At 39.3% G+C, this 17,297-nt stretch overlaps 3 protein-coding genes and 2 long non-coding RNA genes across 5 annotated transcripts; 3 read left to right on the forward strand and 2 right to left on the reverse strand.

Annotated features, from left to right (window-relative positions):
- The first annotated feature begins 1,189 nt into the window (after positions 1–1,189).
- Positions 1,190–2,531, forward strand: LOC116198722 (chaperone protein dnaJ 8, chloroplastic-like). The gene is made up of 3 exons (XM_031528944.1): positions 1,190–1,752; positions 1,868–1,936; positions 2,093–2,531. The coding sequence occupies exons 1-3, from the start codon at positions 1,519–1,521 to the stop codon at positions 2,273–2,275; spliced, it is 486 nt and encodes a 161-aa protein (XP_031384804.1). The 5' UTR covers positions 1,190–1,518; the 3' UTR covers positions 2,276–2,531.
- On the reverse strand, positions 2,483–3,312 carry LOC116198724. Its single transcript, XR_004155373.1, has 2 exons — positions 2,828–3,312; positions 2,483–2,715 (listed from the first exon to the last, which is right to left on the reverse strand). It is a non-coding gene; the product is annotated as an uncharacterized LOC116198724 (long non-coding RNA).
- An 89-nt stretch (positions 3,313–3,401) lies between these two features.
- Positions 3,402–4,480, forward strand: LOC116201284. Its single transcript, XR_004155851.1, has 2 exons — positions 3,402–3,953; positions 4,065–4,480. It is a non-coding gene; the product is annotated as an uncharacterized LOC116201284 (long non-coding RNA).
- Positions 4,481–7,070: 2,590 nt separating this feature from the next.
- On the forward strand, positions 7,071–8,103 carry LOC116198712 (lamin-like protein). Its single transcript, XM_031528934.1, has 2 exons — positions 7,071–7,266; positions 7,504–8,103. The coding sequence occupies exons 1-2, from the start codon at positions 7,095–7,097 to the stop codon at positions 7,863–7,865; spliced, it is 534 nt and encodes a 177-aa protein (XP_031384794.1). The 5' UTR covers positions 7,071–7,094; the 3' UTR covers positions 7,866–8,103.
- A 2,153-nt stretch (positions 8,104–10,256) lies between these two features.
- Positions 10,257–12,948, reverse strand: LOC116201607 (putative receptor-like protein kinase At1g80870). The gene has a single exon (XM_031532888.1). The coding sequence runs from the start codon at positions 12,657–12,659 to the stop codon at positions 10,491–10,493; it is 2,169 nt and encodes a 722-aa protein (XP_031388748.1). The 5' UTR covers positions 12,660–12,948; the 3' UTR covers positions 10,257–10,490.
- Between the last annotated feature and the right edge of the window lie 4,349 nt (positions 12,949–17,297).

The raw sequence follows: 17,297 nt of genomic DNA on the forward strand, positions 1-17,297 counted from the left end.
AATCTCTCATCAATGAGTCATTGGATGGCTGTCCTTAATTAGAAGATATGCAATAGTAAACATTTCGGCAGTTGAGCACAGGGTCTAGCGATGCTACCGCCTCGCCCTTGGTCTAATGGTGAGCCATGGTTTTCTATGGCCCTTCGATCAGAGGATTGGAGTCTGGTTGAGAGGGCTGAAGAGACGGTCCAGCGAGGCTAAACAAGCCCGTAAGCTTGTCATGACCGGACCAACCACACCTACGACTTGCAAGGCAAGATGTAGCCCCCCACCGACCTGGCTTGGCTGTAACCAGATTGGCCATGTTACTTCGATTTCATATCCAAATGAGTCGACTGAATATCAATACTGGCTTGGAAATGGGGTTCCACAGAGGAGATGAAGGAATGGAATACGTGTACTATTGAGTAATAAATATATAAACCACGCATAGTTATTACTTAATATACTTCTCAACATGTACAAATATATTTAACATATGTTCTATTCACCGATCACCGAAAATTGACAGATCACACTCGGAGAGCTCATCCCATATATACAACGTGGGAAACGGGGTTTTCTTTTTAATATACTTCGGAAATACCGAAGAAACACCAGTCAATTGAAAAATGATGGCGCTGCTCTCTGGCTTGACTTCAAATGTAACGCGTCTTCCCTGATCTTTTACGTTTTAGATTGTTTTATCAACGTGACTTGGTCTAGGTGTTCTGATGGCTGCTCCCCTTAATTCGAGTCTTGTGATTGGATTCACGATGAGGAGTGCTTATCTTAGTGGACCGACACTACTTGAATTCAAATTAGTCGGAATTTATTCAACTTTTAAATACTAAGTGGTGCACGCTTGAAAAAAAATGAAAATAAAAATAAAAATTCATCTCATCCGATCTTGAAAAAGTCAGGAGATGTCGAGGTTGACATTAGATTTCTGTCCTTTTCCTTATCTGGCAGAATTCGCAAGTTTAACGGTCAATCAATCTCGAGTAATTGGCCAACCAATAGACAGATGAGAAACTTTCGATAATTCTTAAGCTCCAAATGGTGCGAGAAAACACGAACTCATAAAATTCTTAAGCGGCAACTGGTGTGAGAAACTTCTGGGAATTTTTTAATGGTTAGCCGTTGCGCCGATCTGACAAGAAAGAACTAATAAAATTCTTGTAAAAGCTCGAATCCGCATATTGTGAGACACATCGGTCTGTCCTACCTCCTCCTTCGTCCTTCCTAATCTCGATTTAAATAATGAGGTCGTGTGCCTCCATAGAATAATTTTAATTACCGTAAAGCAGATTACGTTACAATGAAGTTGCTACGAAGGAACCTGATGAATCAAAGTTCAAAGGCCAAAGGCGGAAGGGTCATCGCCCGTATTTCAAAGGGCACCTTCCTGTTTGCCGTCCCTGCTGATCCATTCAAAACCAATACCCCAAGGTCAAGATAAAACTCTGAAAAGTTTACCGCATTATAAACCCGGGCTTGCTTGAATCAATTTTATATCACAGTTCTGCTTTGGATAAAATGGCTTCTGCTGTTGGATTGATCGGGAAGAATGCAGCTTTTGTTTGGAATCAGCCAAGGGACCGGACAATGAGGAGGAATACGAGGGATATGGCGGAGGAGGGGAGTCGGGCTTTTGTTAAGGTTTTCTGCTCTTACCCATCTCCGGGTATGGATCCGTACAAGACATTGAGGATCCAACGCGGTGCTTCCATGTCCGAGGTCAAGAGAGCTTTCCGGAAGCTCGCCCTTCAGGTTCGAGTTCCATTTCTTGCCTCCTCCTTCCTCGCTTCTTCATTCGAAATTGAAATGAAATAGGGATTTTGTGCCTTTCCAGGATACTAATAAAGTTTTTTCGGTGTCTTTTCAGTATCATCCGGATGTATGCAGAGGAAGCAGTTGCCGGTTGGAGTTTCATCTGATCAACGAAGCATATGGAGTAAGTTAAAAGCTTCCCTTTCACCATTGGTTTTTTTTTTTTAGTGGTGTGAATTTTTTCCATCCACAAGATTCCGAATGATTTTCATAAACAATTGAATTATCATAGAAAAGGTTAAAAAGTCGGTCTTGAGTGTTCATTGGTCTTGTGATGCAGACTGTTATGAACAATCTGAGAGGAGAATCTGATCGGTCACAGATGTGCCAGCCTCGCGATCAAGGAGTGGACGAGCCAATGCGAGGGGTGGATAATCCCGACTGGGATTTGTGGGAAGAGTGGATGGGATGGGAAGGAGCTGGGATTCGGGACTACTCCTCTCACATCAATCCTTACATATGATAGATACACTTCCCTCCCTCCACTCTGTTTCTTTGTACATATAAATCAGGAGCAAGTCCTTCCCCTCTCTGTAGAGATTATACGGAAAAATGTTTCGGATATATCTTCGGTGGATTGTGGCCATAATTTGTTATTTCTTTGCAGTCTCTAAGTTGCAGACAATATGTATATAGTGAAGTTGAGAAAGAGTACGTTGTTAAAGAGCGGAACTGGGAACCCATAGCAGGTTTTATTTATTGGAGATTGGCTTTATTCATGAGGTTTCATGCAATATCTAAGCTACTCAATGCAACAACAATGATCGGCGTCGACACATTTTCCACTGCTGGTGCTGCCGAACATTGATTTGCACAAATTTACGCACTCCTCTGTAAAGCATCCCCGAACTTTGAATGGAGGCTGGGTGCATCCCTGCTCCTGCGCCTCTCCCAACATAAAACCTGTTTCCGGAGAAGGAACAGGCATAATCAATCAGAAAAACATTCCTCTGTTCTGATGATTTCTCAACTGAAAATCAACACGACTGATCCCGGAAGAAGATGAACAACATACCGGAAGATAAAACGAGGAAAAGGAATGCCACAAGCAATAATGTTGACGAGATGTTCTTCATGTTTCGGCGGAAATGAAGGGGCAGGACAATTTGTACCTTTTTCACCTTATGTGTGTATGATTAAATGTGAGAACATACAGCAACTTGTTCCCTCTTTATATACAGTGGACGGCAGTAGCTACAGAGACGATATAAAAGCAAGATGTGAAAATCAAGAAATTGCCAAATGAAAGTGGGTGTAAATTACAGGGAAAATAGCACCCCTATCACAGTTTGAACGGCATTTTCACTTCCTATCACGGTTTTTAAAATTGGCACGTCATATCATAAAATTAAATTTTCTTGGCAAAACTAGCACGCCGTTAGATGTCCGTTAGGTTGCTGTTAAAAAGCCCTGGCCACGTTGATTGGTCCCCTTGCACCATAAAATTAAATAATTTATAAATATAAGAAAAAATAAAAAAAAAATTTAAAAAGTGCGGGCAGGTTGAAAGAGGGGATCCCCTCTGCCGGCCGCCCCCCTCAAGGGGTGGTCGCCGAGGGCCGACGGACTCCCCCCCCCCCCCCCACACACACACACACACACACAAAGCTTTGATCCCCTCTTCTCCTTCTTCCTCCCCTTGTTTTCCACTCAATCGACCTCCTCCCACCGATCTTCTCTGCAGCAGAGTAAATGGGTAGCTAGAGATAGTATTAACATGCTCAAAGCTTGATCCTTTTTTGCTCTGGTTTCAAATGGGTTCCTGCCAAAAGGTTTTATTTTTGTCCTGAGTAGTTCTGGAGCTGTTGGGGTTTCTGATTTTCAAGGTGGGTTCTCGCTATTTGAGCTCGAGAAGTGTTGCAGTGGGGCGAGAAGCTTCAGGAGGAGCAGTAGCAGCAGCTGTGAACCGGAGCTCGTCCTCTTCGAGGAGGTGGAAGAAGATTGAGAGCATTGGGAAGATGAAGTTTGGTTCTTTTGGTATTGTGAGGGGGCTCTGAACCAGCACGACAACCAGAGCCAGATTCATGTTGCTGGGAAGATGTGCTCCAACGGAGCTAGTGATGTCGCCTGAGGGGGGACATTGCTAGAAGTTCGATAGGCCCTCGACGACCACCCTCTGAGAAAGGGCGGCCAGCAGAGAGGTCCCTCCTCCGACCTGCCCCTCATGAAAAAAAAAATTATTTTTTTTTTATGTATAATTTATTTATTTTTTTGATGTATAATATTTTACACGTGGCGTTCCACATGTGCAGAGAGGACCTACCTTGAAGGCTAGCTCAACTCACTGTTATGGTTTCGGATGAAATTTAAACGGTGTGCTAGATTTGAAAAGAGAATGGTGATTTGTGCTATGACGTGTCAATTTTTAAAACCGTGCTAGGAGGTGAAAATGCCGTTCAAACTGTGTTAAGGGGTGCTATTTTCCCTAAATTAAATCATCATCTTTGGTGGTAAGAGGCCCAATAAAAAAATGAAATTATTCTAGAGAATAGAGAAGTGTTTTTATTTCATTTTTTCTCAAAAGGTGTTTTCATTTCTTCTTCAAGTTTTATTAGAAATCTATCTATATATGCATATAAAACCAGGATAAAGGTGGGCCGATTAAATTTTTTTAGAACGCTCCGTTTCTGAATGAAGTATTCTCGATTTTTAAAAATTTTTGAACAAATTTTTTTTAATTTTTAAAAATATATAAATATAGATAGAATTTTTAGGACCATTCATTATTTTCTCGATTTTTTAAGGTAATTTTTTTTAAAAAGAGATTTTAAAATTTTTAAAAGATATAAATGTAGATTTGTGGGAACAATTATTATTTTCTCGATCTTTTAAATGTAATATCTCAATTTTTTGAGTTTTTATTTTATAACAAAAATTTTAAATTGTCTAAAAATATACAGATATAGATATGTGGGACTGTTCTTTGTTTTCTCGATTTTTAGCTTTCCTTAAATTATTTTTATTTTTATTTTAAAATATATATATAAATATACATATGTGGGACCGGTCATTATTTTCTCGAGTTTTTAAGCTATTTTTAACTAATTTTTAATTTTTGCAAATCATAAAGATATAGATTTATGGGACTTGTCTTTTTTATTTTTATTTTTCTAAATAATAATATTTTATGAGAAAATCTAATTAAAACAAATCATGAAATTTGTTTTTCAAAAACAAATTAGATCATATATTTATAGATATGATGTGTTATATATTTATTTTTCAAAAAGCAAATCATATCATTTTTTTATAGATACAATTACAATGTGTACTTTATATTATATTTTGTGTTATCTATAGATTTAGTACGTCTATAATTGGACTTCTGAAGGTGACCTCTTCAACTTTTTACTTTTTTCTCACATATAAACTTTTGTAGCATTTGTGGGTTTTCTAATTTTATGTGTGTGTTAACATATAACAAGATGCGTCACCATAAGAATTGCAATAATACTGAAGACAAAAAATCATCTTTCCATGATTTGAAATTTTCTTTATAATATTTTTATGCATAATCTTGACAATATTGAATTTTCAAGACTTATATTAAATTCTCTTCTTTTATATAATTTTTCCTTTATCTTATTCATGAAATTAAATTACTATTAGTATTATATATTTAATATTATACTTTTAGTGATTGTAATTTTTTTGTGCAATTGTAAATTATTATTTTCAACAATTCATAGCAAATATTTTATATGATAAAATTAGCAAAGAAAAAGATAAAATTCTAAATGCACGACTAGTTGTTATAAACTTTCTCATTAATTATATTTGAAAATTCTAGGATGGAACCCTAATTTTTGTTCCATGGTGAAACGCCGATTTTTTTAGTCCTTCTAATATTGAAGATAACATTTTCGCCCATAGAACTTTCAATTTGATTGCAAGTCCATCTGGCCACATATAAAGTCAAATAAATTTAGAGTGCTGCTTACGTGTCGAAATTAATGTTGATGACATGGCCATGTGGATGTCGGGTGGATGATGTGGCGGATTATAGGGTTTTAGTACATGTGGCTGGAAGATTTGAGAACAATGATATAGTATTGTCGACGAAAATTATGAAACAAAAACACGAGGGACTAGAAATATTGGAGGCAAAACATGTAAATAATAGCGGATGATATTAAAAGTTGGTGAGATCTAATGGTTAAAATTAATATTTCACCATAAAACACAAGTTGACATTCCATCCTAGAATCACCATTCTCTAATAGGTCTACCTGCTTTGCAATCGAAAGAAATGGCAAAATAGGGCAATAGTACCTGAATTCTCAAGTTTATTATTACTCAAGTCCCCAAACTTAAATTTCATGTACTTTTATCCCCCAACTTTTGACAATAAATCCCACTATTGTGTCCATCCAAAAGTCCATAAAGTCTTCTTTTTTTTTTGCTAAATAAAATGCTTCACTGATGATTAGAAGTGTCTACATGGGTTGTTGAATTTAGGTTTGGATATCCTTCAAAAAGTACAAAGTGAATAAAAATTTGACATTGAGCCGAATTGACTCAAGTCGCGAGCCTCGACCTAGAAATCCAAAAGTCCATAAAGATGCTACTGAAGATTGAGGAACCCAGGATGAATCCTCCAATAAGGATTCTTGGCCTAGGCAGATACCTCGATGGAGGCCCGAAAAAGGTTACTAGTTGTTGGTTTCCTCGATCAAGAGTCCTTGAGTTTTGATCAAGGGCATGGATTGACATTGAGATTAGCCGAATTCCTCGTTGAGGGATGCAAACTCGATGGACTTGATTGAATAGAACTATCTGGGCCACTTGAGCAAATCAAGCTGAAGTAAAGGGACTCATAAATAAGACATCCAAAGCTTGGGGACTAAGCTGGTGGAACATTAAAGCCCAGAAAAAGAAGAGGAAAGGATGGAGGAATGGCAGACATGCTTCCTCAAGATAAGAATTCACCACATAAAGATTTATCATTGATCAAAAAATAAAAATTTGAAGATATTAGAAGTTGGTCCCCGGCAGTTATTACAAGCTGGTCACCGACATTTGAAAGTGCTTACTTTCACCCCTAAATCAAAACCATCACCTCTGGCAGGTCCGAACTAACCCAAACAAAACTTTCCAATCATAGAAGGGCCTACACATTGATCTAACGGTCGTCGTTCATTCGTCCGACCACATGATACTGATGGAAGCCTGGGGAGGGTGCGCACTGCGCCCACTTCCACTCTCAGTCAAGGCTCGAGATAGAGAGAGAAGTATATCTGTCTCTGCACCGGTAAGCAGAGAGTAGCAGAGTGATAGTGAAGATGGCCAGCTCAACCCAGCTCAGCCTCTTCCTCGTCCTCTTCATCTTCGTCTCCGCCGCTTACGTCGTCTCCGCCACCGACCACATTGTCGGCGCCAACAAGGGGTGGAACCCCGGCTTCAACTACACCCTCTGGGCCAACAACCAGACCTTCTATGTCGGCGACCTCATCTGTATGCTCCCTCTCTCTCTCTTTCTGCCTCTCTCCCATTGATTCCAACTCTATTCTGTTGGATCTGAACTCCAAAGTAGTAAAAGGTGAAATTTTTATGAGTAGCTGTAGGGAACCTCGGCTTCTTGGAACAAGATTTTGCTTTAACATGAGTAGAATGAGGATGAAAGCTGAATTTTTTTATAATTCAATGGCTGCCATGCCCTGTTTCCTGTCTGTAATGGGGTTCTTGGGACAGCATTTAGGTACCAGAAGATGATGTACAATGTGTTCGAGGTGAACCAGACTGGGTACGACAACTGCACGACCGAAGGGGCAATTGGGAACTGGACCAGTGGCAAGGATTTCATTCCCCTCAAGGAGGCCAAGAGATACTACTTCATCGGCGGGAATGGGCAGTGCTTTAATGGCATGAAGGTCTCCGTTTTGGTCCACCCCCTGCCCCCACCCCCTTCGTCTTCCGCGAGTCTCAACCTTTCTTCCAACAGCTCGTCTTCAGCTCAGAGGTTGGACTTTGATGGCAGATTCATGGGTTTGAGGGCTAATCTAGTTGCTGTTTTTGGTGCTTTGATGTGGTTTGGATCTGGTTTAATTCTCTAGCTGTTGGATTGGGTTTTAGTAATGCTAGTGAAATGCCTTTGCTTTTGATATTTCCAAGTCATGGGAAGTTTATTTCATTTTAGTTATTGTCTCGGAACTGTATGTAATCTGCTGAAGAAGTTTGTATTTGAAAGATAGCCATTCTTGGAAAGTAGTCATTTTGTTTTTAATTAGTTGGCATAGTTATGATATTTCAAGCGGCATTGTTAAATATGAATTAGCCCTTTTAGTTTGATGAGGATCCAAGTTTCCCTTAAGAGCTTCTTCGAATCGCTTGCTTACCTTATAAAATGTCTTCATTGTAGATAATCCTAAGGTGTTCGGCACTCAAATGTTAGGGAAATACAGTGGGCTCGATTGGTCCAAACCGATCGTAATTGGAATATTCACTGCAGCACGAGCAAATCATAGTTTGTTCATTACTCATTTGTTTCGTTTGAAATGGTGTTCTCCGTAGTTATCCAATGTCTGGCTTCATGGCAGACTTGGTTTAGGAAAGACCTTTAAGCTAAAATTAGGTAGTTCAGAAGACAACACACTAAAAATATAATTGTGGAAGAGATAAGGGGCTTCACTGTAGCAGGACTCGTATTTGATACAGAGCCAAAAGGGTTCTAGATTCGAATCTTATCGGTAGGACTTCTCGTGTGGGCCTCCCGTTAAAACTGGTCACAAATTTCCAGGCCAAAAAAAAGAAAATGAAACTGATGAAAGATGCTAACTGCCCCAGCATAAGTCATTGGCTTTAAATTGTACACCATTGGAATTGTTTTTGGTTTTATGTGATGCTAACTCAAAGATTGTTAATTCTTAACCCCCATTATACTTTAAATAAAGTCAACTAGTATCTTCGCATATCACTGGCTCATCAATCCGATTCATCTTAATAGAGATGGTGAATTTCTGGAGATCATAAAGTCAATGAAGCAAGAGGAAAAGGCTGAACAGAAGGAAAACTTCTTGTTGAGTAATGGAAGGTTGATCAATACCCGGTGGCTTCCTTGAAGATCAAGACTCCTTTGGTCCGGGTACTCTCCCTCTAAGAGCTCTGAGAGGCGACTGATGGGATTGTCGACGAAGATGCATCTCATCACATCAGCTATTTCCACGTTGAGTGCTGGTATGCTGTTCAAAGGGGTGGATAAGGAAGAGAGAATTTTCAGAGGAGACTGCAGAGGAAGTTGCAAACTAGGAGACTATAGATGAAGTTACAAACTGCTTCACTAGCGAGTTTGCATAAAAATGTTCTCAAGCTCAGCTACTGAATCAGGACCGAACTGTCAGATCACGTATACTTTCATACAAGCTGAGTGAAGCTGAAGGTGGCCAAGAGAAGTAACACATGATTATGTTAATTGTGATGATTTCTGCAAGTAGCTGTAGACAGCTCAGTTCAGTGATATTCTATTGTGAGTGAACTTACTGATGGGAGGTTCAGATGTGTACTTTGAGGGAAATTAGATGGCTTTCTCTAAAATTCACATCAGGTTTTGGGTAAACTGAGCGTTCAATCGAGGGGCCATTAATCCTGGTACTGCTGGCCATGTATCCAAGCAGTCCTAACTTCTTTGCCAGAGTGCATCCGAGCTCGCATTTTTAAACTCACATGACTAAGGTTAGTCTGTCCTCCCGATTCCATAATCAAAGGCCTATCCTTGAGAGAAGGAAACGGGAAGCACTGGACATGCCAAACTAGGTAATACCGGACAAAAAGCCCACAATGATCGAAAGCCGCCAAAGCCCTTCGTCAGTCTAACAGAAGAGACTCAGCGATCAAGATCCAGGCCCATCTATTCGATCTCATGCTGTACGAGCTTACTCAAATATCAGCCAGCAGAAGTATTATAGTGTTACGGTATTTACTCTCCGTTGATTAGACCAGATTCTTTTCCTCCTTCTGGAAAAAGCGAAAGACAAGCTTCAATGATGAGCCTCTCCTTTTTCTGTTGCTGATGCACAGCTTTGCGCTTTTCATGTTTAAAGGTTGTTAGTGGCACAACCTCCATGTCTTTATAGTATATACTTTTGTCTCCCGATAATGATGGGATCTTCGCCCCGTGACTAAATAATTCATGTCCATGATTACCATCGGACTGTGATTACTTTTCACCGCTTCTTCACCACTTTGTCACTGTGGACGACAAAAGAGAAGGCGAACCCGAATATTGAGTGCTAATGCAAATCCTAAGCGAGAAAAGGGGAGATGAGAAACAGTTTGTTTCTTCGGTATTTTGCAGCGTCAAGTTATCTCTGTTCTCTCCCCAAGAACCGATAACTGGCCATCTAATTTTTCTGGCTAAATCGACACCGGCAATGCAAATAGGGCCTCAGTCTGCCTCTGATCTGCATATTTGGAGTATTCACGTCATTGGTCAATTTGCAGAATGTAAATGAAGAAAATTCGTGTATATTCATCACAAAAACTAATATTTTCTTCTCTGCAGAGTACAAATAACTATTTACAAGATAACTCATACTACAAAATGGGGACTGACAATTAACAGTTTCAGAACAAAATGGTCAGGCATCAGCAAGTAAATAACATCAGAAACAGCAATCTCAGACCCAAGCTACTTGTTAGAAATCAGTTTTGAACAAATTTCGTAGGCGAGCTCGCGACGAAGCTCAGTCTGCGCTTGCCTTCTCTTTTCGCCTGGATTTACCGAATAATTTAGAAGGAGGGGAGGGAGAGAACTCAAACGGTACTGGTGGGAGATCCATCTCCCCTTTCAATATCTTAACAATCTCTCCAATATCGGGCCTCAGCTCAGGCATTTTCTGCAGGCAAGTCAGTGCTAAATTTATGCACAGGCTCGCCTGCTCCTTATTGTACTCGCCTTTTAGCTTCTCGTCCACAAGCTCGAGGACTTCTCCCGCATGGGCTAATTGTCTGCACCAGCTTATCAGGTTCGCCTTCTCGAGCTTCATAGGAGAGGCGAGGACATGCAGAGGTCTTCTGCCTGATATGATCACAAGGATCAATACTCCGAGGCTATAAACATCGGCCTTCTCCATTAAGTAACCGCAACCTCCATATTCTGGAGCCACATAACAGAGGGTCCCTCTCATGCTCGTCGTGCTGCTAAGCTCTCGGCTGAATAGGTCTCCACTCCACATGTCGCTCCCATTGGAACGGCTGCTCTTCTTCTTCCAACCTCTCCGGAAACTGAACTCTCCATCTGCCTCCAAATCATTCCCGTTCTGATCACCAAACTTTTTCCTCCTGTAAAAGTGAAACCGACGTCCCAGGCCGAAATGAGGCAACTTGAAGCCTTTCTTCCACTTCACTCTGAGATTTCTCAACTTACTACTGCCTTTTCTCTTGTTCTTCGACCTAGTTTCCGCCACTCGCTCCTCTTTCCACCAGTCTTGCATCTTCCGGTGCCTCTTTGTAGAGTTATTCTCGCCCTTGGAGTCATCGTTCTTGTCAAGTTCCAGCGCAGGATGTCGAACTTGAGGTACATTCACATTTTCCGCTCTATCTAACTGGGGAGAACTGCTCTGCTCGGTCTTCTCAGGAATGCTCTTCTTATCATCGTCATCCCAATCAGGGTTTGTTGACGGGCAGATTTGGCTCCCGATCCACTCCATGACATAGTCTTTACTGCACAGTTCTCCGCTCCCGTCCTGTCTCCACCACCAATCCTTTCCCCACTGTTTCCCACCCGAAGCATCGCTAGCACTCAAACAAGCGTTCAAATTCACATCCTTCGCACGGTTAAAGCCGAATAGCTCATCACTGTATGGAACAAACTTGTTGCTCCATTCGTCGCACCCAATATCGACCACCGAGACCTCCTTACCCTTTCCGCTCCCTCCCCAGACATCACTCTCACCCTCAATGTTAGCATTGTAATTAGCAGAATTCAAGCTCAGAGCTTTAACATTGTATGTCGTCCGACTCGTTTTCGACGAGGAAGAAGCTTGCAAGGCGAGGGCGAAATCTACCTCCTGAGGGCTATCAACACGTTCGCCTGGGGTGCCAATAACGGGAGTCTCGGGAGCCAAAGCTCCCGAGAGCTCTTGGCTCTTCCACAGCTCCTGACTCCTCCCCAAATCCTGACTGAACAAATCCAGCCCAAACTCTCCCTCCACCTTCATCCTCGACAACCCGAAATCTGACACCTTCGCCCGGAAATCGGAATCAAGAAGGACATTACTCGGCTTCACATCCCCATGAATCACAGGCGGGTCGCACCCGAGGTGGAGGAACTCCAAGGCCCGAGCAACATCGAGTATGATAGCAAACCGCATCTCCCAGCTCAAGCCCGACTGCCCTTCCCCGAAGATGGACTCCTGCAGGCTCCGGTTCGGCATATACTCGTAAACGAGTATGCGCTTGTTCTTCTCGACGCAGTAGCCCAAGAGGGTCACCAAGAACGGAGACCGCAGCCCGCCGAGGATCTGGAGCTCGTTCTGGAACTCCCGCTCCGTCTCGAGAGACAGACCATCGAGCCTCTTGACGGCGATGGACTTGCCGTCCCTGAGCAGGCCCCGGAAGACCGTCCCGGACCCGCCTTTGCCGACGATGTTGGACTCGTCGAAGTCGCCGGTGGCGGACCTGAGCTCCCGGTAGGAGAACCGGTGGAGCTTGAGGGGAGTGCTGGAGTCGAAAGGGATGGTCCTCGTCCGGTTGAGAAGGGAGTAGTAGAAATGGTAGAGCAAGTAGAGGACAGCCAGGAGGATGACAACAGAGGAAGATATGATGAGGACTAAGAACAGGACTTTGGTCCTGGCGAAGGAGGTTGGTTGGGCTACGAGGTTAGGAGATGGAGGGAGTTGTCTTGAAGGCATTGTCGGGGTGAGGACGAAACGATCAAAGGTTGTTTCTTTTTCCCTTCTGGGTTCTCGAGGTTGGTATTCGGTCACGGCTGGTTCAGAAGAAGAAGAGCGAAGAAGGACAAAGCTAAGGATGGAAGAAGACTACCCTGGTCATGGGGGTGAGGGTGTCGTTGGGTGTGATGTGAAAATTGAAGAGGATCCAAGAAACGAAAGGGGGGGTGTTGCTTTACAGATGGAATACTATCATGGTGATGAGCACTAAACCCAAACGTTGATTTTGGATTATTATGTGCTACAGTATATGTGTTTAGGAGAATGAAGTGACTGGGAAACGAACAAAGGAGATTAGAATAAAGCTTCTTGTTTTTTTTTTTTTCTCTGGGGCCCAGACTGAGTGGAGGGTCCCGATGAGCTTTTGACTAAGAGAGAGAGAGAGAGAGAGAGTTCTTGGCGTTACCATTGGCACTGCATTTGCAGGTAAAGAAAGTCTTCTCAGAACAGGGGAAAATGGAGGGAAGATGGACCGCACTGCAGCTGTTGGCACTTCTTTTTCTTCTTTTCTTTTCTTTTTCTTTCCCCCTCTTTTTACTTTTCTTAAAAATAAGGAAAATGATCACGTACAAAAATTGAAGTTAACCTCTCGTAATTTTATGTACAGAAAAAAGCTCTTTGATTTCCAAACAAAAATATATGTGCTGCATTTTTTTTATTATTGAGAAATTGCTCAAGATATGTTCACTCTAATAAATAAATAAAATTGGGAAATTTCAGCACATAGAAAAATCGATAAAATATATATGTAGATATTTTTGCTCTTGAACCTTGAGAATTCATTCATAACATGCAATAAGTGCATGACAAAAGTACATAAGGTAAAATGCTCAAGAAAACGAAAAATGCAAGATCAGAAATAATCGGATCCTCCTAGGTATATACTACACGGGAGATTTGAGGTGAAATACAAAGTAGCAGCTATTCGAAAATTTCGATCAAAATCCTTTGCCGTCACACATGGACCCTGGTAAACTAGGGAAGGGTCCTCGAGCCATATATCCATGTAGAACTCAGCCATTTGATATTGATATTCCGAGGAGACCTCAACATCAGAGTAAAGCAGAGGGGGTTCTTGAGCGATACTCGTGCTCTAGGGACCAATCACAGAGTCGAGCCACCAAATCAAACCAATAATCCAGGCCGGGGAAGGCAACAGGCGCCAACCAACAGCGTAGCCAGGGATGACGGCTAGGTTGGGGAGGTGCTGGAGAGAAAGATAACTTTTTTTCTATCGACAAAATATATTAAATTCCAAGAATAAAAAAGATAAGTATATATTATTAAAGTATAACATAACTTTAGAAGTATCATACCGCCATGAACGTGATGTAACCATTTAATATTTGCTCATCCTCTTCGTATAAGCCTGCTAACATGGGAGCTCTTATTTCTCTTCATCCATTCTTCTTGGTATCCTTAATGTCACGCCGTTTATTTCCTTTCATAGCTAACAAATACATAATTACGAGACTTGAGTTTCGAACAATAAAACTTAACTGATTCAGTGAGACTATTTGTACCATTTTATTATCTATTAGATTTTTTATTTTATTATACTAAGTTTACGGACTTCCCTTGTCATCGAAAAAAAAAAAAGATTCACAGGTTCTATCACCAATTTATGTAAGATTGCGTTCGAAAAATGATATTTGAAGTCTCTGAATTTGTGATAGCATGCCTCATTTGGCACGGCTTATAACCTCATACGTGACAGCACAACAAACAATTAGCATGAAAATTTGTATAGAGGTCCAAAGTAATATACGATTGTGTAGTATCTTTCAGGCGCATCTTGGCTCCAATAGTTATAGCTCCTTAATGAATTCTATCAGTCAGAGCCTGAGGAATAATGAATAAAGAAAAAAAGGAAAAAAAAAAAATTCTCATGATATTCCATTGTATATTCGGACGTGGGCTATGGCTATGGCCTCGGCAAAGTAAGATTTTTGTCCTTGTTATACATTGCTCCCCTATTGGAACTACAAGCTGCTCAGCAGCTGCATTTTTATCCATATCTGAATGTCATGTGAACAAAACAAATTGATTCCTTCTCGTCCATGGCGACCATACCTCATACCATTACAATCAATCAACAGAAACATACATTCGCATTTCAAATATAAAACGCACCGAGATCAGTAAACCTTACTTGTAACAAATCCTCAATTTTCAATATTTTACGATAAGTCGGGTGATGGATCAATCCCGAGATAGAGGAGAGCCATATATATGATATAGATTGCTCTTTTGGATATAGAGAGATGAGAAAGGGCACTTCTTTTTGCTAAAAACGGAAGAAATCAAACCAATGTGGGCTTTCTACAGGTGAAATGTCATGTTGCCATGGCACTTTTTCTTAGTTTGCCTAACCCTACATTTACTATATTATCCATTGAACAATGGACCACGGCTTGGGTTAGTGGTCGGCTGGGTCCACAAACCCACCCACAAGGACGTGAGATTTGATATGTTCACATTCACAAGCAGTGGCTTTTATCCTGCTTATTCACCTTTTTTTTATCTTTTCCTCATTCCGACCACATGTAAATGAATATCCCAATATATTCAACGCGATCGCCGAGATAAAAGTGAACTGCAAAGAATAATGATTTCGACATTCTTAGGCCTTCATAAGATTCAAATCCAACACTTTCAGAATCACACTGTAATGGACTCATTTTATTACATGACCAAATACAGTAAATGGCTAGTCTTTGAGGATCTTCGCACACATAATGAAGGTCATCGGCGAATATGTTCCAATGGGGTTGTTGGCTGATACAAGCTTGAACATTGCAAACGACAGTCAACGATCAGTGGACATAAAACGATACGCGTCTGATGATTACGACGGTATATATGCACTAGATTCAGTAAGGGTGAAAGTGAGCCCGATGGATTTTCCTCTTTTCTTTTTCATTTTTTTTCCCCAATTGTGCAAAAGCAATGATAGGACATATAATATCCCTCTTTATTGTTCAACTAGTCGTGGAGAGCGTATGTTGCACTAGATAGTACACCAATAGAAATTATAATTAAGAATTAGAAAGAAAAATTCATTCGAGAGTCAAAAGTAAAACGAACATAATAAAATAAACAAACAACCCTCTTCTCGATTAGTTGCAGACGAATTTACTTTCTAAGAGCTTGTTTCTAGGGATAGCCGTTCGAGAGATAGAAAGTCACATCGCTGATATTGAGAAAAAAAATATAAGGAAAAAAATTTTAAAAATGAAAAAATTACAATAAAAATGAGAGAAAATTAAAGCATAAATTTAATCAACTCACTAGCACCTAGGGATAGAAATACATTTCGAAAGCTCGTGTCTAGTTGTAGACATATTTGAAAGTTGAATAGGCCCATGTGTATGTGCATAATGATTCATATTTATAACTATCATATAGAGTCTAGATAAAATATGATTTGATCAGTTTTCCTTTTATGGTTGATAAATCTGATTTTTTTTTAAAAAAATATATTATTCATATATATATATATAATATTATCTAATCTATTTTTTAAAAATAGATATCTATAAAAATATATAATTTATTTATATTTTTTCTTCCTATATAGACACTGAAAGTTGTCTATTTAACCATATATTAGGTATATTTATATTATGTAAATAAATATATATACTAATATATACTTATTTTCATGTTAATATTGATGTGATGAAATATTAAATTTTTTAATTTAAAAAATTCAAGATTATTAACTATTATCTATACATACATATAATAAAATCTTCTCATTTATTTCAAATACATCATGTTATAAAAATTATAAAAAATAAAGAAATCAAGAAATTAAATTTTATGATGAGATATCTTTTAAAAATACTTTTTTGTTAAAAATAATTTTGAATATATAAATAAATAAATAAAAACCTAGAAAATTCCTTTTTAGAAAATATATATGCCAATACATACTTATTTTGATGTTAATATTTATGTGATGAGATACTAATTTTTACATTAAAAAATTCAAGATTATTAAATAATATCTATACATATTATAAAATCCTCTCATTAATTTTAAGTACATTATGTTATATAAATTATAAAAATTAAAGAAATCGAATTTTATGATGAGATATCTTTAAAAAATATTTTTTATTAAAAATAATTTCGAAAATAAAAAATATAAAAAATTATATTTAGAAAATTCATATTGTCTTCAGTTGCAACTAGAGATCACTATAATATCTAAAAGTTTTTATGATATTTTCGATCTTTTTTAAATGGAATATTAAAACTGAAAATAATTCGGAAAATTTTGTCGTTAATTTCATTTTGAAAGATAATTTAAAATTTTTGAAACTCAAAAAGTCCATAAAATTTTATTCAAAAAGGAAATGTTATTAGGCCATATGACCGGACCGCTTTCTCATATATATATATATAGTGACCGCAAGTACCCTTGTATTGCTTATATATAGTGCTTCACCTATCTATATCCACATGTCCGCTGACACACACACCCTTTGGAATTATTGGGGAATTGAATTTGAATATTCGTCAAAGGAGTTCATTATGATTCATGGGAATGAACAAGTAATGGACTTTATCCCTGAAGATTTTGTTCGGTTG

This window comes from Punica granatum, chromosome 3 (genome assembly GCF_007655135.1).
Source record: "Punica granatum isolate Tunisia-2019 chromosome 3, ASM765513v2, whole genome shotgun sequence".
Lineage (NCBI taxonomy): Eukaryota > Viridiplantae > Streptophyta > Magnoliopsida > Myrtales > Lythraceae > Punica > Punica granatum.